Here is a 24939-nt window from a genome sequence, read left to right on the forward strand (position 1 = left end):
CCACAGCGGGTGTCTTCAAAATTACCATCTGTTGTCATAGAGCGGAACAAGATGCGGAGACTGAGGTAGTAGCAAGCTGAGAGAGTGTAAACCAAGCTGCTGTTTTGCTTTACCAATTAAGACAAAATTGGAACCTTGTGTTTGGTTTATTGTAACTGTGACCAATACTGAACACGAATACTGACAACAAAAATCTCTTGAGAGCAGATCACCCCAAATCAAGCGTAGCTGATGAACTTGGACAAGAGCTGACAAGAACTCTCACATTCAGCGGTACAGAGAGAAACCCTTAGAACAACACTGAGAGACCACATCCAGGGCTAAAGGCTCCAAAAGAATGGTACACACCAAGTCCCCACAGCGTTGACAGCACACTGAACTGGTGCCTTTGCTTCCTCACCGCAGGCACAACAAGTCACCAAGTGTAAAGAGACACATTTTTATAAAATCCTTCTGAGGCGTTGAAAAGAGACATATGACCTAAAGCTCCCACCACGGACAACCTAACAAGAGATCATGAAAAATGGGCGTCTCTCATTTTGAAAGCGGGGCTTTCAAAATGTTTTAATAGCAACCCTTGTTGCAGTATCCCTCGGGATAACCACGGTGATCAACCATGACTTTTCTTCATCCTATTTATGTTTCAGAGTGTTTTGAAGTCCATTCTCCCCTCCAAAACCGTTGAATATTTTTTTCTTCCCTTTGGCAACCTTCTGTGTTTGCAACTTATTGTCAGGGGTGTCACTTACAACAAGGATAGTTGAGCACCATGATGTCATCAATGGCAATGTACCCCTGCCGCTCCGTGGAAACAGTCGCCTCGATTAGTACCTGCAAAAAGTGAGACATGAACACACGATGAGCTGGTTTTAACACCACCCACGGAATCTTTTACATTGGTGTGACAGCCATTTTTAAAGGACAATTGATAACGACCATTCTTCGTGGTCCCCTTTACGCTTTGGTGGCAGATGCATTAATTACAAACAAACCCATTAAACAAAACCTAAACAATGGCTGTACATCTGTTGACCCTAAACACGACAGCACAAAACGAGAGAAGAAAATAAGCCAGAAAACAGAGACGGATAAGTTTTGCCCGAGTCCGCAGGGCCAAGGGAAATAATAGCTTTATCAGCAAGCACACAATGTGGTGCATGAGTCATTTTACATCCTGAGCAAAGGCTGCTGTGAAGTCAGAACAGTATGTTGTGCAGCTGCACTGCGGCCACATAACGCAGGGGAAGACTAATGTCTCCACTATCCTACGGATCAATCTGTTTTGTGAAAGCCAATCAATATCAAATCACCATCCTCAATAATAGAGAGAGTAATGAGAGAGAAGGGTGATCTTTTTGTCCCCCAAGAGCCAAGGACAGGGTTCCACGCATTTGATCGAAAGGCTTGTTTGGAGTTATTGTTTCACATAATCCTCTGACCGAATGATTACATTGTAGCTACTACCTCTGGTTTCGGACATTTATTTATACTAGGGCCTCATACACACAACCAAACTATCCTCCATATGCGTGGGACGCCTGCTAAAATAAGTCATAAACGAGAGCCCAATCTGCTCAGGGATATGCAGTCGCAAAACTTTAAAATAAAACCAATGAAGGCTTATTGTCCTGGGTACATTCTGTGTCATTGTAGCAATAATGATATCAAGCTCATTTGAGTGAGCTTTTGAATTCATTCCTCACCTTGAAAAGTTTTCACTGAGATTCTTAAAAATGTGGGAATTAGGATAAAATAATTTTTAAAAATGTGATTTTGTCACTATTCAACAATCGATGATGGTCCAAAGCATAATATGTGATATCGATCTGTTTGTCTGTCGCCGGGTAAGAATTTTCACCGACACTCTTGGGGTTGCAATTGTCACCTGTAAATCTGGTGCTTTATATAATTTTTAACCTTTTTCTAAAGGTGATATTATTCATATTATAATTGGGATGATATGCATAGCAATGACATCATAAAGAGAACGTTCCACAAAAGTGGGAGAAATCTGAAAAGAAATCCAATTTGAAAACCATTTTCTCTGTGCATGCAGGGCAGGGTCCAAAGAATTAATGGAGACAAAAGTCATCTCATCTAAAGCAGAGACAGACCGCAATATATGAAATAACACATTTAGTCTCTACATCACTGCGATTGGCTGGCAACCAGTTCAGGGTGTCCCCCGCCTCGTGCCCGAAGACAGCTGAGATAGGCTCCAGCAACCCCCGCGACCCTAATGAGGAATAAGCGGTATGGAAAATGAGATGAGATGAGATCTCTACATCAACTTTAATCACTTATTTTACTTTTAGATTTCAGGTTGATCTGAATATGGACGACCTTTGCAAGGCCTTGGGGAATATTACTCTTATTATTCAGGTGTCTGTTTAATTTAATGTTTTTTTTCTGACTTCACTTTTTTCATAGTTTGGCTTGACTTATACTCATGTGCAACTTTTACATATTAAAACTAGAGCATGGACTGTACTCAAAATCCCAATTCACAATTTTTTGGATTTGGGGGGGAATCATGGTCAATTCCTGCCAGTGGCTGAAAGCATGCTAAAGTATTTCCAACTGACAAAACAACATAGAAGAAATGAAGAAAAAGAATGAAAGAATTTTCAACATTGAATTGCAGAGGTATGGGGTTATGACTCGGGATCAGCAGATGCCCAAAATCAAGTGAATTGAACTCTGACTCCTGTACAAATAAATAAATAAATAAATAAATAAATAAATGGCGGCCCGGTAGTCGTGTGATTAGCACACCGGCTTCACAGTGCAGAGATCGCCGGTTCGCGTCCCGGTCCGGCCTCCCTGTGTGGAATTGTGGAATTTGCATGTTCTCCCTGGGCCCGTGTGGGTTTTCTCCGGGTCCTCCGGTTTCCTCGCAAGCTCCAAAAACATGCATAGCAGGCAGATTGACCACTCCAAATTGTCCCTAGGTGTGAGTGTGAGAGTGACTGTTGTACGTCTTTGTGTGCACTGTGATTGGCTGGCAACCAATTCAGGCTGTCCCCTGTCTCGTGCCCGAAGACAGCTGAGATAGGCTCCAGCACCCCCCGCGACCCTAATGAGGAATAAGCGGTACGGAAAATGGATGGATGGATATGGATGGATAAATAAATAAATAAAACCAGTTTTAAAGGACAACCGACATAACTTTTTTGTTTCCTAACTGACATCAGAAAAACGTTTTATAGCATCAAAAATACCCAAATCACGCAGGCTGATATTTTTAGTTAAATGCAAAACACCAATAAAAATGACTTAAAGTGTCCAAAATCTGCAAAAAATTGAGCTGCGAATTGGGCATTTTCATAAAGTCCCGCCCCCAGTTCGTGACGTCACCCCAAGACGTCTTGCCTTGCTCGAGAATCAAAACAATGGCTTCAGATTCGGAGAATATGCTTTCTTGTTACACATCCAGCTATGAATATGATTCAAATAGTTCTGAAGAGGAAAGTATAAATGTTTGCAATCGATTAAAGACGGTCTTCGGGGTCATTTTGACGCATCAAGACTGATGTGTAGTGTCACAGAAAATGCAGAAGATGGCGGCAGAGTTCCGTTGGAAATAGTTTTATTCTTCACCTTGGAATTTTTGTCAACAAATATCAAAGAGTTGTCTCGGTGTAACATACAATGATTCACCATTGCGTTATGTATGTGTTTCCCTTCTAATTTTGCCATCAACACGAAGTTTTCAGACCAAACAAAGTACTGCAAAATGCATTGAGGTGATGCAAGGTATGTCTTTTCTCAGTCAGGGGCGTTCCTTCAGTGACGTGACGTGAGGACTCGTCACCAACTCAAAAACAAGACTTCCGGAATATTCAGCGCGAGTCTTATAGCGTCAAATATAGCTATATGCGGTGGAATCTTTGTAAAATACGCTCAGTAGAAGTCATTTGAAGCCATTTTACAAATTATGGACAAAACTTGTCCGGAGACGTCGGTTGTTCTTTAAATAGTTTTAAAACAAGAAACACACTATGCCTTTGTTTAAATGGGCCATTTCCAAATTGTTCTTCAAATCCACTTGAATTCTTCATATGCCTATTTTATTGGAATGGCTTATTTGACTCACGACTAATCAAGCAAATGATTTCAATGACTGACCTAAGTAATAATCTGGCAATATGTTACATTCGCCTGTAATGCAGGCCAAAAGGAGAATTTATGTCTACACACTAGAAGAGAAGCTTTTAAGCAAAAAACAATCATGATGCTTCTTTTTACTTTCTACACTAGAAACAGCCTTAGACAAAGCTTCTTTCACCGAACATAAGACCTGCCATAGATATTTGTTTCTAATGGCCATGTGTCCAAGACAATCTGCTCATGCAGCAAAATGCCGGCACGTAGAAGACAGTATCGCCAATATTGTCAACAATAAAAACTCATTTTGTATTTGCTGAGGGGTCTTTTTATTGCCTCGGGGTCAGCAAAGAGAGGGAAAGATTTTCAAACATTTACAAATCTTTGGCGGCAACTTTTTGACTGCCTGTGCCATAACTGGAGGTTATTGTGAAGGGAGCATCATGTAAAAAGCAATATGTATCACAGATTGAGAGTCAGGTGTTTTTTTTTTTTTTTAACGTTTCAGTTACTTTACGACATTTCCTCAAAGAGCAGCTTCAATTCTGATTGAACTTGTGTCTCTTTTCGTCACCAGGTCCACTTGAACACAAAATAAATCCTCTCCCCAAGTTGATGGCCTTTTCCTCTCAGAAAACATCATAACTAGTGGTCCGGTTTATAGCTGTAATTACGTTTCTTATCATCATACTTCCAAACACCGGAACAATTTGGCATGCTCCAACTCCCTCAACTCATTTGAATTCATAAAACAATTTAAAAACCACTGCTGTAACAACGTGCTGTACACAAATCAAAATCAAATAGCAAGTTTAAAACATTATCCCAGAACTCCTCATCCCCAAACTTCTCCAGCTTGGTGTGTCCCCTACGATCTGCCAGTGGACCCTCAGCTTCCTGACAGGACGGACACAACAGGTCAGACTGGGAAATATATCACCCACAACACGAACCACGAGCACTGGAGCCCCGCAGGGATGCGTCCTCTCTCCATTGCTCTTCTCTCTCTACACGAACGACTGCACCTCAACGCACCCAGCTGTCAAATTCATAAAGTTCGCAGACGACACCACGGTCATCGGTCTCATCAAAGACGGCGACGAGTCTGCGTACCGACAACAAGTGGAGCAGCTGGAGCTCTGGTGCAGCCGTCACAACCTGGAGCTGAACACGCTCAAGACAGTTGAGATGATCGTGGACTTCAGGAAACATCCATCACCACAGCTACCCCTCACACTATCCAACTGCCTTGTGTCAACCGTTGAGACCTTCAAGTTCCTGGGAATCACAGTCTCCCACGACATGAAGTGGGAGGTCAACACCAACTCTATCCTGAAAAAGGCCCAACACAGAATGTACTTCCTGAGGCTGCGAAAGAAGCATGGCCTGCCACAGGAGGTGCTGCAACATTTCTACACGGCTGTCATCGAATCCATCCTATGTTCTTCCATCACCGTTTGGTTCGGGGCCGCCACAAAAATGGACAAAATCCGACTTCAACGGACAGTTAGGACGGCGGAAAAAATCATTGGCACCGCCCTACCTACTCTCGAGGACTTGCACACTGCAAGAATCCAAACTAGGGCGCGGAAAATCCTACTGGACCCTCCGCACCCTGCCCACCACCTTTTCCAGCTATTCCCCTCAGGCAGGCGCTACCGATCCATGCGCACCAAATCCAGCAGACATTTAAACAGCTTCTTCCCTCAAGCCATTAACTCTTTGAACTCTTTCAACAGTAGCCAAAATAGAACTGTATAGTGCCACTTAGCATTTTTTTGACGACGATACTAGTGCAGCGTGTTCTACCGGAAACAAATTCCTTGTGTGTTCTACATACTTGGCAATAAAGATGATTTGGATTCTGATTCATTAAGACCAAAGCAAGGTCAGAGCCTTTTACCTAATGGAAAGCTAAAGAATCAAAATGAAGAGTGAGGGTGCTTGGCTAAATGAGTCTCCAATAAATGTCGCGCCACAGCAATTGGCTAGCAATGAGTTCAGACGTACCCGTTCTATTGGGATAGGCTCAAACACGCCCGCCACCCTCACAAAGATAAGCTGCGAATGGATCAATGTCAAGTCCATTCTACAGTCCGGTAAATAAACATCTCAGGATATATATATATATATATATATATATATATATATATATATATATATATATATATATATATATATATATATATATATATATATATATATTGGAGGAAATAAGGTGCCTTTTTCCTGATAAGGCAGTTAGTTGCCTTTCGTTCTGAGTGGAATATTGATGAAGATAACAACAAAATGCATAAGTGCCCACCTCTATTTATTATTATTTCGACCTTAAATTAGTTAGTTGCAATTAGTTAGTTGCATCTAAAAGCTAGCAACCACTCATTTGACGACAATGAGGTTAAAATCTTAGCGAAAGAACATAGATAGTTTGAAAGGGGAGTAAAAGAAGCGATTTTCATTCAACAACTAAATCCTTCATTAAACCGGTTTGGTGGGGTGAGGTTCAATTTGGATCGTTCATACAATAGCCTGCTTAGGCAACATAGGTTAGTCAACATTCGTAATGCTGATAAGGGGATACCGGAGGAAGTGGGGCAATCAGGCCAGTCGTTAGTCAGGAATGTAGGAACAATCGGTGGGGCCACAGGAAGTGGTCCTCTGCTCCCCCAAACCTGAGAGTAGGGACCTATCATAACAGTGTCCGACGCCGCCATGTCTGAACATTAGGATATATATATTGGGCCCATACTACCAGTAAGACTTTAGTTCACTGAAGAAGCATCTTGGATAAGAAGCGAAACGTCAGACACCTTCAAAAAGTACAGATGACGGCTGAAGAAACCTTTTCAGCGATTTCTATGTGTATCTCTTAAAAAAGTTACATGTAGTGGCATTCCTTTTCTCCAACGTAATATATTTTCCATTGAAAGGTGCTCTTCGGCTGCTCAATTGATGTGTGGTCAGGGGATTATAGTGGCCACGCCATGAAATTCTCTTTCTATATACCAGTGGAAGCAAAAGATCCAGTGGTACATTTAGCAACATTGGGTAAAGCGATGCCTTTCATGATGATTTTTTTACTGCGGAGGGCATGCTTTTTTTAAACATCATGCCAGGAAATGGTCATTTAGAGACTCTATATATTCACAGAGGTCATTCTGACACCTTTAGGCATGCTAAATGGCCCCCTATTCTCTCTTTCCATTGGTTCCGAACAAAATATCACTCATTCAATTCATTTGCTGATATTCCATCCTCGTCTTTGGGGGATCCTACATCTCGAGTTTTAGGGAACTTCAGAGATACCAGCAGCCTTGAGTACCTGCTTGCAACGCATCAGTGGATTTTTCTCAAAACTTTTGTCTGACAGAAAGCTTTTATCAGCGACTATCAGAAGAAACATGTTTGCCCAATGAAATTGAATTCTTATCAACGAGTGGGAAAAAGAAGTTCCCATTGCAAAGCATAGAAATGGAGAAACGTTTGGCAGTAAAGAAACCCTGTCTATTGGAAGACTCGGCAGGGCTGGATAACATCTTAAATAATTGATAGGAAGATTCTCCTGGTAGTTGAAAGGCCGACAAAGTTGATGGCGAGGCCAGATGCATTTTCTGGTCAAAGTTTTCAAGGTGATCTTTATATTTTCACCAAATAAATTACTGAAATACATAATGCATTGCGAAAGGGGTGAGAACTTTGGTAAACTCCAGGTGACAAATACACGGAGAGGTGGGTATAATTTGCTTGAGAGTTATGTTGAATTACATTGGATTGATTGTTGGTTAATCAGCGCTTTAAACAACCAAGGTGAAAGTGAGTCAGTCACTTGCCAGCAACAAATCGAGGTATTGTTGTTTACTAACAATAATAAGGTGAAAGCATTCTACCATGGTACAGTATCTCGACCTACACGTTTTGAGGTGCGAGCCCTCAGGTGGCAATTTTTTTTTCCACTGCCGTTGTGTGAAGGAAAAAGTTACAAGTGGTTGCTAATGTGGCAGCTAACTGAAGAAGTTTACTCTAAAGAAGAATCCCATACTGTATATTGAACCAAATGCCATCTACTCAATTCTCATCTTGCTTATACACAATGCAAAAGTCCACAGTCATGCTAAAAAAACTAGCATTAGAACACAAGCAGTGAAAACACACCCTAACAAAGCACTTTTTTTTGCTGGATCTGAAAAATGACCCTCAAAGCCAAAGCCTTTATAGATGATCTACTTCTGCCAAGAGCAGAATGACAAAATATTTGGCACAGCAAATCTGTCATTCATCATAACTTCAAATTAAAATCACAACATGAAACATAGTTACATTTTTAAAACTAGATTAATTTGGGTACCATATTTTCACAACCATAAGATGGACTGATGTGGTGCTGACACATTGCAATGTTGAGCAAACGTGGACATAGCGGAGGAAAGAAGAGGCTGCTAATGGCACGCACCCAATAGGTTGTGGTATGTGCATTGTGCAAAACAACATTGCGAAATTTGGCACCGACTAAAAGACGTTATTACGAAAGACGGTTTAAACAGCAAACTATCAGTTGACCAGGGAAATCAAGGAGCCGTGATGCAATTCAAAATCCAGTAACCTTTGATGCTTGGTGCTTTTGTTGTAGGAAATGGCGGCTTACAATGAAAAGCAGGACAACTTCCAGTCTGACTTCAATAAAAACCATGAAGTACTATGTTACATTAAATCAAGATGATTCAAGGTCAGACTTTAATGATGAGACTTTAATCATTTTTTCTCCTACTCTGCGGGCCTTACTTGGCTTCCATTCCCGATTGCTGATGGCTAGTGATGAGGAACAAGCATACTTTACATTTTGAAATACAAAGAGATTGCTGACAAACGCATCCAGCCCGACCATCACCAACCTGGACAAGTTGCCACTCACTGTCGACATCCCGGTGAACAATACTGTTGATAAGGAGACCAAGACTGATGCCAATTTCAGACACAGAAGATTAGGACTTTTGATGGATTTGATCATGAGGATTGATGCAAAAAGAATGATATAATGGTAACACGTGTTAAATATTTCAATCAAATTCAGCCAAACTCAGTTTTTCTCACAAGGCATTTTTCAAAACATAAGCTAGCGAGGAAGCTACTATAATGTTTAAGCTAGCACATGTTTTAGTGTGCCTCTGTCCAATAATTGAATGCATCTCGTGTATGTGTTAAACACAGAAATAGCACCCGTCAATAACACTACTTTTAATACGGTGTGTTGTAGGATATATATGTGCAAATTGTTAAAGCCTATACAACACCTCAGAGAGTGGCAAACCCTGGCAAAGCTGTAATGCCAACATCTGGCTTTTTAAAAAGTTTGAAGAAATGACAATTTTCAGGTGACAATAGTTTTAAAACTTTGGAGACAAAGGCACTAACGCACAACATCAAAACACTATTTGGTCATGTGCCCATTGAACTGATTGAGCTGTTTGATTCAAAGATAGTAGTGTTTTCCCACTCTTAAAGGATTACTACTCCTCATCGTATTAATCACCGTTGTATGACTTGGCAGCCCTGGAACAGCCCTGACTCAATCGGGGCCTCGAGTGGGATTGTATAAAAGAAGTCATAACTAAGGGAGAAAAATAATTCGAACCACAAAGTGAAGCATTTGTCAGAGGAAACTCAACGAGCAACATCACAGAACAACCAGTACTTACATTTGATTACTCGCCGATGCGTAATAAAATCATTGTACATTGATTTATGATAACATAATAAACCGAACCTTACAAAATAAAACATAAAAAAACATTGCATTTTTTTTTTACGACAAGATGGCGCCGCAAGAGTGGCTGCCTTTCCAGCAGATCCTGTATTTTGTTTTTCTACTTCTGTCTTTCCTTTCTTCTTCCTTTCATAACTTTGCTGCTGTGAAATGTAAATTTCTCCACTGCGAGACGAATCCAATCCAACCATGATCTATAGTGTGTGTTGACTAAAGCATTCAAATATAAATGCTCTCCATGTAATCTGCTTTATAATACTGGACAGAAACAAAAAAATCGCTTTTTTGTTTATTTTTCACAAAATGTGTCAGAAGGGCACCCACGCAGCAGTTTCTAGTTGCCGAATTTACACGTGAATGGTGGCGCCGACCAACAACAGCATGAATTACACGACAAACGTGTTCAAAATAAAAACAAAGAGAGTAAATTCCAACTGGCATAGTGATGCATGATTTTACTTTACAACACACTGGATATGAGGTATCGGTTCATGAGGCCTTGGAGATTTTTTACAAATGCTGATGATAGCCTTTTCCCAGTTATTGGTGCATTCCCGATCAGCACATATTATTATTAATGCATTCAGAGCTGTCTTGACATGTTGGAAAAAATAAGAATATTTTACAAGAGTGTGATCACAGCCCAGGTCTGGATCCACTAAGGTGATCTTTAACAAGAGCAACAGCTATTAAAATATTTAATAAGGGCATTGCAGTGATGGGGCGATTCACACTGCTGATGCCATGCAAAGACAAATTAAGTGGTGTATGTACGATTATTATTGTTAAAATAAGAGGCACAGCTATTTCCCTGACACTTTATTAAGCCAATTTATGAAGCGCTGGAAGTCTGACTGCAGGAGCCATTGTGTAGCTGTTTTACCAAGACTTTCATGCTGACAGAACATGTCAAAATTGTGCAACAATGTTTATTATTTTATATTAATGTTTAATGTGAGGGAAAGGTAATCTTCGTCTGCAATCTCATTACATTACAGATGTGCACTGAAACCTGTCAATCCATGCCAGACAACTACTGCGAATTATATAAAAAAATAATTGTATTTCTCCTAAATTGACAATTCATTGAAATGATTAAAATGAATATTCTGATTTACCCCATTATCATGGAAATGTAGTCAGATCCACATTCTTCGACATGACCCCGCCGATTAGCATCTTAAAGCATTTGTTATCCATCGCCATCTTGAAATCCACAAACAGATTTGATCAAAATCTTTGGGAGTGACTGCACATGTTTTAACAGTCTCAAAATGTCAGCCCTGGAAAATGCAAGCCATTTGTCCAAGGCATGCCCAGGCACCATCTCCCTTGAATAATGTTCATTTCACAATGCATTTTAACAACTGATAATACTTTCAAAATGAAATATTGATCTCATACTATTACAGAATCAGGATTTGTCCATCTTCGAATGTCAGGTTGGAAAGGCTCGAGCTCCATGTACCGTGACTTCACGCTGGTAAAATAATAGAAGGGTGAATATTGATCTGATTTTTTTTTTATACTGGCAGAGGCAGTGAATGCAAACACAAACATCAATAGCGTCGGATTAGCTTGATATGTTGCTTCTCCAATTTTCAAACAGTAGCTTGGGTACTGTTGTTCATTCTTTTTTAAAGTAATCACCAATTCTTCTGACATATTGGACAAAGCCTTTAAGAACACATCTCATGACCCAATGGAGGCAAGTGATCCTCAGTCTCATGAAATAGAACAGCCCTCACACTGAGCCCATGTTCACATTTCAATAAAACAAATTGTTCATACTCGTAATGAACTATCGTACATCGTGTCAACTCTGCCTCACACCGACAAGGAAGCAATCACACCAATTATAGTCAAAGTGCAACTATCATAAACTGTAGCGATTAAAAATAAGCTATCATTGGGATTAGTCAGTTTTAGTAAGAGTGATATTGGTGGAAACTGAACATGCACAATCATGTTTTTTAATGATTTACTTATTATTTGTCTGAATGGATACAAATAACTTCAAAATATAAATTATTGACCAGTTAGTCAGCACTTAAGTCATTCAATGCCATTCCTAAATTTATTCAGGAATTGAAAAGCATGACGTGGAGCGCCATTTCCGACTTTGCTCGGGTTTTGTTTTTTCTTGCAGTGTTTTTTTCTTGTGGGAGGTGCCGATAAAGCGCTGGTCGGACCTTTGGCATGGGACCTGCAATTTGAGTCAAAATGACAAAAACCCTGGCACTCGAGTGGACACATTTTTGCACATTGTCTGGCAGTGATTGAGTTAGGAGTCATTTCACTGAATACGTATTTGCTCTTACTCAAGAGTCATTATTTGGAGGTTTTTACTTTTACCAAAGTCTTATTTTAAAGGACAATATTTTCTGGACTATAAGGCACAACCAAAATACTTCATTTTCTTCAAAAGATGACCCTGCTCCATATATGCCAGTGCACCTTATATGTGAAGTAATATTGAGACACAACTGGTATTACAACTACTGTCAGCAGCCACGACTCCATTTGCCTCTGTAGAAGAAGTAGTGCACCGTGCTCTACTTCTTGCTGGGATGTATCAAACATAATTCCATCCTCTAGTGTAGTACCTTATAATGTGGTGTGCTTTATACAGTAAAGTCTCGTTATATCGATATTCAAAGGAGTCCGAAAAAATATCGATATAACCGGGACTATCGATATATCCGACCCTGTTTGCATGTAATTTTCTCCGTGCGTGCATAGAAATAGTATCGATATAACCGGGACTATCGATATATCCGATATCGATATAACGAGACTTTACTGTATATGGAAACTTTTTGAAACATGTCATTTATTGAATGTGCACCTTGTAATCCGGAAAATACAGTAATAATACTGCTACTAGATGAGAATATTTTACTACTCCACCCAAGTCTACTTACTGTATAACACTGGGATTCTCCGTCTAAGACGCTGTGTCTTTTGAATGAAACATTTTTTTACATGACATGAACTTTTTAATGTCAACAGTTTGCATTTTTGGGTAGACCGCTTTCCGAAATCACAGCATTGTTTGGCCCCGTCCATCAGAAACACCTTTTATCTCATTGTCAGTCTACGGGACGAGAAGGAGTCACTCTAAATCTTGCCCCTGTTTGTACAAGGAACTACTATTTACAAAGTGAAGGTCAGCTCATGTGGGGTTGAACAAAATTCAATTAAGTTACAGCTGCTGACAGTTCATAAAATGCACACTACTCAACTTAATTATTTTTTAAAAGTTCCACTGAGTTTGCAGAAAAATTAAATAGAATCAAAAGATGGATAAACTTTGAAAACGCCTGACAAACCATCTGCAAAGCAACAGGAAAATATGTGACATGCATTCAATACCAGCCAACAAGTCAATACTTTATATAGAATATGAAGCATGATGAACATTAGTATTGCTGGCTGTCATCGCAACTTTTACGTCGGGTGTGTCCGCGCGGGTGGCTGACAACTTTAAGAAAAAAAAAACGTATACTATATATATTTTTTTAATCAAACGTTTGCTTTATTCAATAAAGCAAATGATACAAGCAAACTGCTACAAGCCACGTGAACGTGTGACAGGTTGTAAATTATCGTATTTCCTATTTTGGTTACATTTTGGTTACATTCGCGTACAGAAAAAAACCACAAGACAAGCAATGTGATACGTCTTGACTCAACAGTGGTTTACTTCGAATGCCCCGATCTAATGCAAACGTACGCGCACAACAATTTCCGGTCCAACGATCTAAATCGGTCCGACACGAAACATAGTGTCCAGAACCCTACTAATCATGATATTAGGTTTCCAGTAAAGGCTATTATTGGTACAGTGCAGTCGGTAGGGTCTGTCTACCCAGCTAACATATTTAAAAGGGACCTTCCTTCAGTGGTTGTCAATGAGGTCCATGTCCAGAATACCACCATCGCTCTCAGTGAGCAGTGGGACCCCCCAATTGACCTTTCTCATTTGGACGAAGATAAAAGAAAGACCGTTCAGCAGATGTTGAGAGAGGAATCGGCATCATTTTCAAAATCGGACGACGACATAGGGTGTGTGGAAAACCTACAAATGGACATTTTGTTGAAAGACACTGAGCCTGTTTCAAAGACATATATGTCTGTCCCAAAGCCAATGTACAGAGAGGTGAAAGACTATTTACAGGACTTGATAGCGCAGGGGTGGGTGGAAAAGTCCACTTCCTCCTACTCATCCCCTGTCGTCTGTGTCAGGAAAAAAGATGGTACACTGCGCTTATGTATTGATTACAGAGAGCTGAACCGGAAAACACACCCTGACCGGCACCCCATCCCACGGGTACAGGACGTGGTGGATAGCCTTGGGGGTAACGCCATCTTCTCGCTGCTGGACCAAGGCAAAGCATACCACCAGGGGTTCATGTCCAAAGGGAGCCGACACCTGACTGCCTTCGTGACCCCTTGGGGCCTTTATGAATGGATTCGAATTCCGTTTGGACTCATGAATGCACCAGCAGCGTTCCAGCGGTGTATGGAACAATGTCTGGAGGGGTTACGGGACGAAATATGTGTCCCCTATCTTGATGACATTCTTGTTTTCAGCGGGACATTTGACAACCACGTTGAGGACGTCAGACGAGTGTTGCGACGTCTCAGGGAAAATGGAATAAAACTCAAAGCCCGAAAGTGTGACCTCTTTAAGCCGGAAGTGAGGTACCTCGGCAGGATTGTCTCTGCTGAGGGGAGCAGAATGGACCCGGCAGATACAGCAGCAGTGCGTGCCCTGAAAAACAAGCAGCCAGGCACTGTCGGTGAGCTTCGAGCCATTTTGGGACTATTAAGCTATTATAGGCAATACATCAAAGATTTCTCTTGTATCGCTAGTCCCTTGTATGCTTTGCTTAAAGCCCCTCTGAATGTTGAGACTCAGCAGCATCAAAGACAAAAATGGAAAGTGAGACATAACAGTGTGTCTTCCAACACACGTATTGAGTGGAGTGATGAGCATCAGTCAGTGTTAGAGCAGCTAATAGACTGTTTAGTTCAACCACCAGTTTTAGGTTTTCCTGACTTCGCGCATCCTTTCATTTTGCATACAGATGCCTCTAACCGGGGTTTAGGTGCTGTGTTGTACCAAAGACAAAATGGCAAACTTCGCGTGATAGCCTATGGCTCTCGGACATTAACTGCAGCTGAGAAGAATTATAATTTACACTCGGGCAAGTTGGAATTTTTGGCGCTTAAGTGGGCGATCACAGACAAGTTTCGTGATTATTTGTACTATGCACCATTCTTCACTGTGTATAGTGACAATAATCCACTCACGTATGTACTGTCGACTGCTAAGTTAAATGCAACTGGGTGCAGGTGGGTCGCAGAACTTTCTGATTTTAATTTTACTGTTAAATATCGTCCCGGTAAGGAAAATGTTGATGCAGACAGTTTATCTAGGATGCCCCTTGATATGGTAACATATATGGAAGGATGTACAAAAGAAATGTCATATGATGCTGTGAGTGCTGCCGTACAAGCGGTTGACCAACAGAACGAGTCTAGTGCAGCTTGGTCTATGGGAATCTCAGCTATGTGTGCCGAGGTGTCACTAAACACACCGATAGCCCCATTGACTGTTGGACAGATCAAGCTAGATCAAGAGACTGACCCCATTATAGGACATATTATTAGATACAAACTGGCGGAGACGAAACCGCTAGGTACTGAACTAAGAAAGCATTGTCCTCAAGTTGTTTGTCTTGTGAGGGAATGGGACAAGCTACACTTTAATGACAGAGGTGTTTTGTACAGAAAAACGGCAAACAGAACCCAACTACTGCTTCCTGAAAAACACAAGGTGACAGTGTTAAAAGAGCTGCATGATGAAATGGGCCACCATGGTGTAGAAAGGACTCTTTCCCTTGTAAGGGATCGTTTTTACTGGCCCTTTATGCAAAAAGAAATAGAGGACTATGTACTGAGAGAGTGTGTGTGCCTAAAACACAAAAAGCCCAACCGTGAGACCAGAGCCCCTCTTACTAATATTGTGACTACTCAGCCTTTTGAACTTGTCTCCGTTGACTTTTTGCATCTTGACAAATGTAAGGGTGGTTATGAATACGTGCTTGTGCTAGTAGACCATTTTACACGTTTCGCTCAAGTTTATGCTACAACGTCCAAAGCTGGCAAAACAGCGGCAGACAAAATCTTTAATGACTATGCTTTAAAGTTTGGGTTCCCCCTTCGAATTCACCATGATCAGGGTGGTGAATTTGAAAATCAACTTTTTGCTCAACTGAAGGAATATTGTGGGGTTGCGGGTTCAAGGACAACCCCCTACCATCCACAGGGAAATGGACAAGTTGAACGATTTAATCGAACACTGATCCAGATGTTAAAGACACTGACAGAGAAACAAAAGAGTAACTGGAAAGACTCACTAAACAAACTCGTTTATGCTTACAACTGTACCAAAAGTGAGGTGACAGGGTTCTCACCTTTTTACTTACTTTATGGACGTTCACCACGTTTGCCAGTTGATATGTTGTTTAGTTTGAATCCAGACTCGAACCAGGGTGAAACCAACCAGAAGGACTATGTGAAGAAGTGGAAACAGGGCATGGAGGAAGCGTATGCGATCACGCAAGAAAATAACAACAAAGCTGCTGCCAGGAGTAAGAGACTATATGACAGTAAACTAAAGTATTCTACCCTGTTGCCCGGTGATCGTGTTCTGGTTCGAAACTTAACCCCACGTGGAGGTTCAGGCAAACTGAGAAACCACTGGGAGGATGTTGTTCATACAGTGGTTCGTCAAGTCAGCCAAGACATTCCAGTTTATGAGCTGAAACCTGAGAGGGGGAAGGGCAGATCTAGGATACTCCACCGCAATCTCTTGCTGCCATGTGATCATTTGCCATTAGAGACTTCACTACAGTCCCAGTCCAAGGAAAAGTCCACTCGGCAACGACCGAACAAGATGCCGGAAATGGATCCGGAAGAGGATGATGAGGAGGATGAGTATTATCCAGTGTTGCATCGCCAGAGCACCCGACCAGACTCACCAGAACCGCGGGACGTGAGCTTTGTGGAGACAACCCACCATGATGACAATCAACTGGGGAATGAACTGCCGGGGACGGAGCCGGGAGCTGCAGAAGTTGACCAATCTCAGGAGGGCAACATTGGTCCGGAAAATGATCCACCCGTGACAGTGTGTCCCCCTTTTCCCCAGCCACCCCCCAGTAATCCTGATATTGGGGGAAATCAACGGCCACGACGAGAACACAGGAGACCCAAGGTATTCACGTATGATCGCCTTGGTTCGCCATCTTGCTACAATGTAGGGACAGTACCATATCATGGTGAACAGACAATGCCTTGGATGTATGGCGCACACCCCTATTATGCCACGAAATACTACAGAAATGGTTAATCGACACTTCGGTTTAATAGAACAGTGAGATGGAAACAAGAAGACCCCGATGAGCCCTGTATAAGTAAAACGGAATGTATGAAAAGAGTTCCAGTCTGTAAACTGTTCATTATTATAGTTCATATTTGGATGCAGTTCATAATACCGTGCGTCATTGTTTTGGGCACGTCGTCCAGCGTATTTATGTATTTACTAGTACATATGTTGGGGACAACATCTATTTTGAGGGGGAGTATGTGACAGGTTGTAAATTATCGTATTTCCTATTTTGGTTACATTTTGGTTACATTCGCGTAGTTCTATTGGTTTACAAATGATATATATCGAAAATGTTTATTTAAACATGGAACGCCTGCTTCGGTTCATGTTTCGTGTCGGACCGATTTAGATCGTTGGACCGGAAATTGTTGTGCGCGTACGTTTGCATTAGATCGGGGCATTCGAAGTAAACCACTGTTGAGTCAAGACGTATCACATTGCTTGTCTTGTGGTTTTTTTCTGGATCCCACAACACCGTATCTCCCTTACTATAGTGGAGAGCGCAACAAACGCCTCTTTCTAAGCACCTTTCAAAACGCTCAAGGACACTTTACAGTCATGGGATAATGTACGTTTAGGTTTTGTAGCATCATAAATTTTGTTTGCTTCTTTTGAATCTTCCTCCTGGGGCTAAGTTTCTGTGCATGTTCTTTGGAAAATGATATGCAAATGTGCGACCTTATAATGCTTGGGAAAGTCCGAAGCACGAAGCAGGCTTCTGATTGGCTGCCGTGCCGTGTATGCAAATTGCCAAACGAACCAGAAAAGTATACAAACCGGTCCGTACTACACTAGGTGTGTATTTATTTTACAAGCGTCTGTGTTTTATACTTCCCCGTTCAGTGTTTGACTTAAACATACATAACGTACAAAAGAAAGCACTGAAGCTAATTATGAACAAATTCACCTTACGTAAGGTGGGGAGCGTCTGTACAGATATCTGTAAAAATGGCCGAAAAATACTCGAGTAACAGCAAAATCTACAAACGCATACACTATTCTACTATTTGTAATTCAATACGTCCCAACATTCCCCACAAGTAGGACCCCTTGAAAAAAGCCACCAAAGATGAACTCTAGACCTGATTCCCCATACATGAATTGTGGAGCATCTGACAAAAATAAACATCAAATGAACACTGGAAAAAAAATGAAAGTAATCGATCAATGGTGTCAAAAAGCAAAAGAACACTATCATCACAAGCATCTTTACCTGATATTCATTTGGCCAGAAGGTACTGACAGCCAGCTCCATCTGATGCCACTGCTTCCCGTGAGATGCCGACGTGTTCCACACCGGGTTGCCCAGCGGGCCTCCGTTGACGCGCACATACACCTTCAGAGTCCCTGGACTGTGGCCATCGCGGCTGTACAGGAAGTAGCTGAACTGGACACAGTGTGTGTCGTTCTCACTCAAACTTTGCAGAAGCAGCTGAGCACAATGTCCAGCTACATGTTGCGATGAGTTGATCAACATGTAGGATCCTGAAATGAGAAGTAAAAAAACACATGACCAAAACAAAAATACCAAGCTGATTTGTTGAAAAAGCAGCCATTAGTGATAATTCATGTCCACATTATCACTCACGAGATCACTGACTTGGCTAAACTTACCGTATTTTCCATTGTTTAAGGTGCACCCAAAAGCCTTGATTTTTTTCAAAAGATGACCCTGCACTTTATACACAGGTGCGCCTTATATTTGAAGTAATATTGAGACACAATAGCTCTCGCAACTACTGTTAGCAGCCACCAATTCCATTTCCCCCTATAGAAGTAGTGTGTAACCCCAGTCTCTGCTGTAGCATCTTTTAATGTGGTTTTCCTTATATTTGGAGCACTTTTATATGTTTGGATATTATTTCTGGTTAACTTTTTTTCATTCATTGAAGGTGCACCTTATACTCCGGTATGCCTATTACATGGAAAAAGTTTGAAAATACACCATTCATTTATCATGCACCTTATGTACCGGTGCGCCTTATAAAATGGAAAATATGGTAGCTCTAATCATTTCTTTATTTTCAACAAGCAAGATCAATGTTAAAAGAATAAATTACCCAATCACAGTTTTGTACCCAGATCAGAGTCACAAGAAGTCCAAGATGGCACCCGAGTCGGCAGCCTCAGCAAGTGCTCTCATGAGCCTTGCTTTTTTTGGTTGTTTTTGTCTTGTTTTGTGTTTTCTTTTGTCACTTTGTGTTGTTGTGCATCGTGTGGAACGGATACAGATTTTTTTTCAGCATTTTTGACCACAACATTCATAAAGGAGGAGACTGTGCTGATTGGTTGCGCCTTTTCGGCAGCATGAATATGCCAGTACTGTTTTTGAATGGGAGGAATGTCGGAGCCATTCGACTGCCATCGCTGGACACCAAAGGGGCCATTGTGCTTTTTTGCGCTTGTAATGGGCAGCATCTTCACAGCCCCGCTTTGTTTAGCGGAAAGGTCAGTGCTGTTGGGCAGTCTGCGGCAAGATGGATGCATGGCTTGAGGAACCCGCGATAAGAAGAAAGGAGCGTCAGCGCAGAGCGCCGATGCGTATGTGGAACTGTTGCGGCTTGGAATTGAAGCAGATTTATGTGGAACAGGAGATGTGAGTTAATCTCTTTTCGTCAATGGATGCTACAGCTGCGTGTTTGCTTTCAACATTTAGCTTGTAGTCGACGTGCACATTCCACCATGATGTCCCTGATCCACTGGTGGAAAGACGCTTTGATCCTCTCCTCTTTCATCTAGAACTGCTTCAGGTCATCACAAAGAGGGTACAGCAAGCCCTGAAGAATGAATGTCTCTCTGTGTCTTTGTTTGGTCATATTGTCTCTATGCTGTCATATTATTTGTTACAGTAAAGTCTCGTTATATCGATATCGGTTATATCGATAGTACCGCTTATTACGATACTATTTCTATGAACGCAAGGAGAAAATTACATGCGCACAGGGTCGGATATATCGATAGTCCCGGTTATATCGATATTTTTCTGACTCCCGAGAACATCGATATAACGAGACTTTACTGTATTTAGTTTTTTTTTTTTTTGTTCTTTTGACTTCAAGACGGCGCCGCGAGAGTGGCTGCCTTTCCAGCAGCTCATGTATTTTGTTTTTCTAGTTTCATTCCTTTCATCACTTTACTGTGAAATAGAAATGTCTCCACTGTGAGACTAATAAAGGCATATCCGATATCCAAATCCAATCCAATTTGCAAGTGCAGATACCAAGTCATTGCAAAGAAAAATAGATCGTACCCAAAGTATCCTTTGTTTTTTTTTTTAATAAAAATTTATTTCAACATGCTAAGATTTTATGGGACTTTAAGTCAGCAGTTGTTCAACCTCTGTAAACACATTTCATTCTTGACTTAGAACTTTGGAAACCATTTAAAAATCCTAATCTTTTGTAGCTGATCAGATTTGTGAAAAATCAGGTGATGGTTTCCAATTTCATAATCGGACCGGGACAACTGTAGTAAAAAACACACAGTACTTTGTAGAAAAGTTCAATTTTGTCAACAAACATATTTTCTGGGAGTTGCCAGCCAATTCAGCGTATCCCCCGCCTATTGCCCGAAGACGGCTGGGATGGGGTCCAGCACCCCCCCCCCCCGTGACCATTGTGAGGATAAAAGGATTATAAAACGGATGGACGAATACACCCCCCCCCCCCCCCCCCAAGTATTTCATTTCCCTTTATTTGATCCATACAGTATACCCATGTTACATGATACAAATCTGAAACAAATTCCAAGTTTGACAGTAATACTTAATTATTGATGCTCGTACATAAATAATGTTAGTTTGCTTTCTAGTAATTTGTGCCCTTGATTAATATATTCATAGATACAATTATTATCTGATGTTAATGTGTATTGTCAAATACTTAATACAAAGGACCTCATTAGAGGCTTAGCTTTTATGTCATCCATATAAGTCTCACACCAAATGAGTTGAAGCCACAGAGTCTTCCCGCGCTCCAAACTCAAAGCTTTTCAAATTGATTTCTTGATAACTGCCGGGAGCTTGTATGCGATGCTACAGAGATTTGTGTTAAGCAGACACTCTGCGAACTACGGCACACATATCACAAAGGATTAAATCTGCTTTTAACCATTTTTATCTGTTGAAATTCACCCCCCCCCCTCCAAAAAAAGGTTGTTCTCAATCAAATCACAGCCGTGCATGGAGGCATTTAATAAGAATGGGTTGGGGAAGGCATAAATAAAAAGGCATATAGTAATGTAATGTTGGCAAAAAAAATAGTTGTCTGCTGTAAAAAGAAAGAAAAAAAAAACAAACAAGTCAGCCCATTGGTATACTCCTAATCAAGATAACAACACCCCCATTGCCTTTTCCTAGCGTCTGCACTGCCTTCAGTTTCTGTCTGTTAACATGATTAGCACAACAATGCTGGAGACGTTCCTGTGTACCCGCATAACCAAGCCTTTCGCTATTGTACTCTGAGGCCTCTCTGTTCTCAGTCACTCAACGTCCTTAGGGACCTCATCGTCGAGTTCAGGCGCCAGGTGGCCCGAAGACCGTTATTTTCCGTTTCTGATGCAATACCAAATGAATGCTGATGAACAAAGCAACATGTAATTAAGTCCGCTATTTCCTCAACTGAAACGAAAACGTTCATTTAAAAAAAATGCCCATGTCATGTACCGTTTTAAACAGAAAATCTTGTATTTTTATTTGTATTTTTTTAGGCAAGAAGATAATCTGTGAAAAGACAAAAACATACATTTGCGTGCACAAGAAAAACATTCAATTTAACTCATTCACTGCCATTCCCAAATTTACTATTGAAAAACATGATGTGAAGCATCATGCCCGAATTTGTTCAGGTTTTGTTTTTTCTTACGGGGGTTGCAGATAAAGTGCTGGTCAGACCTCTGGCAATGTTTTTCCCTCCCATGAGGGGGCAGCATTTGCCCTTTATACAGCCGCCCCCGTTTTAAGCTCAAATACCTCCAGATTTGTTTAAAAAGACACCATTAGGCATAATTCATCCACTAATGTCGTGTCAACATCATTATTGACCAGATCACTGACTTGACTAAACTTAGGTTTAATCATTTCTTTATTTTCACTGCCATTCCCGAATGTATTCGATAATATAAAATATGATGTGGAGCGGTTTGAGTTTCTCTTACGATACGCAATATTTGGAGGGGATATTTGGAGGGGATTAAACATTCTAATGAATTCCCCAAATTCATAACAGCCCTTAAAAGGAAACCATAACTACAATGTGGCCTGCGGCAAATAATGACTTTGACACCCCTGGTCTGAGGTTTCTTATGCTGCATTGAATGTTTATGTAGTCGTAAAACTCAATCTTCTGCGGGTCTGTTGCGTCACACGCGTGTATGATTTTGAAGTGCGCCTTTCAACCATTTCATGTCTTTCAATTCCTTGATCTCTTTGATGTGCGTCTCACCATGACGCATAGCACACGCTTGAAAATGGTATAAAAGCAGCTGTCGCGGGACAGAGAGATTGGGCGAACCACGGGGCAGAATCATCTCAGACTCACGCCCGGCTCACGCCGGGCGTCGGACGGACATCACGGCTCGACTTGCTCGACTCCACGACACAATCAAGCTCTGCGCGTCACCTGCCTGGGAGATCTGACAACGAACCTACTTACAAATAAAGAGAAACATCAAACTCTTTATTGGCGAGCTAGCCAGGAGCATTTTTTCCCTCCTCCTCAGCCCAATCAACTCTCCAAATGGAAACACCCAGATTTCCCAGCCGCCCGTGTACCCGGCATCTTCACAGCAAGACCCCTCGAGCCGAGCTCCCGATGGGCCGCCACCACCCGTGGGCGCCCCGACCCCACCGTGAAACCTGCCGCACCCTGATGGCCAACATCGTCCAATTCGCCTGGCGACTCTGCAACTAGCTGCATCGTATATGTCCACGATCGCACATCGTCGGACATCGCTTATGTCCACGATCGGACATCGTATATGTCCACGATCGGACATCGTCGGACATCGCTTATGTCCACGATCGGACTTCGGGAAGACGCTTCATGGCCGACACGGCCGCCGACGTCAGCGTGCTTCCTCAGCGTCCTACAGAGCGCCATGGCAGCGCGATCATCGCCACCGTCGCCGATGACCGGCCTGTCCGGGCCCGGCAGCATGGCCAACCCCACGCACCTTCGTCCTCACAATCCCTCATCGATTCTCCGACTTGCCCGATCCCAGCCGAACAACTCACGGTGACAAGACCTTCCGGCATCGACTCGACGGCCGCGAGGAAAGTTTCCATCGATCGACTCAAACTAGCAGTCGGAGAGCACTCTTTGCCGTGCTCCCGTACAACGACTTCAGGCAACACGAAACATCCGTACAACGACTTCAGGCACCACGAAACCTCCTCGGCAACCTCCCCACCGACGCCTGCCATGCCCGGTGACCGTCATCTTGCCTGGCCTCACCATGTCGCAGAATGACTTTTGTTTTTATTTTTTTTTCCTTCATCGCTTTCACCGACTTCGGATCCAGGAGGGGAGCCCTGTTGCGTCACACGCGTGTATGATTTTGAAGTGCGCCTTTCAACCATTTCATGTCTTTCAATTCCTTGATCTCCTTGATGTGCGTCTCACCGTGACGCATAGCACACGCTTGAAAATGGTATAAAAGCAGCTGTCGCGGGACAGAGAGATTGGGCGAACCACGGGACAGAATCATCTCAGACTCACGCCCGGCTCACGCCGGGCGTCGGACGGACATCACGGCTCGACTTGCTCGACTCCACGACACGATCAAGCTCTGCGCGTCACCTGCCTGGGAGAACTGACAACGAACCTACTTACAAATAAAGAGAAACATCAAACTCTTTAGGTCCTGCAAATTGAGTGAAAATGACACAAACCCTGGTACTGGAGTGGACACATTTTTGCACATTGTCCGGCAGTGAATTAATTAATGTATTGTGCACTAGGTTTGAGATTCACAAGGCGTCGCACCCAAACTGTAAACAAAGTTAAACAGGGGACCACAGACAAGTCGGGCCGGTCGTTATCTTCAGGCTACAGTACTTATTTTACTGCAAAGCCCAATTGCCCCGCAGCCCACTGTCAACAGCCACTGAATTGTGTCTTGGCTGGGGATCACTGCACTTTTATATTGCTCTGATTAATTAGATCTTTCACAATCCCGTCTCCTATCGTGCCTCCTGTAGGCTCACGAGCGACTCATAAAATCCTAGCAAGGGTGGAAGTGGTCAAGCCGCACTGTTCACACTGGCAGCTGGACCCTATATGTAGCTTTTTTTCCTGTCATATATACATTCCCTATGTGATGGCATGCGATGTCTGAAGCGTACATGAATTAAACATTGTGACAAATTATATATGTCTTGGATATATTTATATTTTGTGCCATAATCATAAGAAAGATAGATAGTCCATGGTGACTCATTCAGAATGGTTAAGCCATTCGGTATAATTTTAGTTAATGTCATATTGAAGGTCTTGTCTCAATGCGGAACCGATGATGTTTGTAAACTGTGGCGCAAGAGAATCATCCCGGTTTTGTGCATCCTCTTCTCCCAAACTCTCACACGGTCTCCGGCCTGGCAGTTCAAGGCTCA

General features: G+C 42.0%; 1 protein-coding gene across 3 annotated transcripts in view; it reads right to left on the reverse strand.

Moving 5' to 3' along the window:
* Window positions 1-24939, reverse strand: part of ptprub (protein tyrosine phosphatase receptor type Ub) — a 267362-nt gene that overhangs the window by 117169 nt on the left and 125254 nt on the right. For all 3 annotated transcript variants that reach the window (XM_088999589.1, XM_088999588.1, XM_088999587.1), the window contains exons 3-4: window positions 18544-18815; window positions 750-831 (exon numbers count right to left, since the gene is read on the reverse strand). In XM_088999589.1, coding sequence (XP_088855715.1) covers window positions 750-831; window positions 18544-18815 — 354 coding nt within the window. The remainder of the gene's footprint in view (window positions 1-749; window positions 832-18543; window positions 18816-24939) is intronic.

Source organism: Hippocampus bargibanti, linkage group LG06, assembly GCF_051943395.1.
Source record: "Hippocampus bargibanti isolate YZ-2025 linkage group LG06, ASM5194339v1, whole genome shotgun sequence".
Classification (NCBI taxonomy): domain Eukaryota; kingdom Metazoa; phylum Chordata; class Actinopteri; order Syngnathiformes; family Syngnathidae; genus Hippocampus; species Hippocampus bargibanti.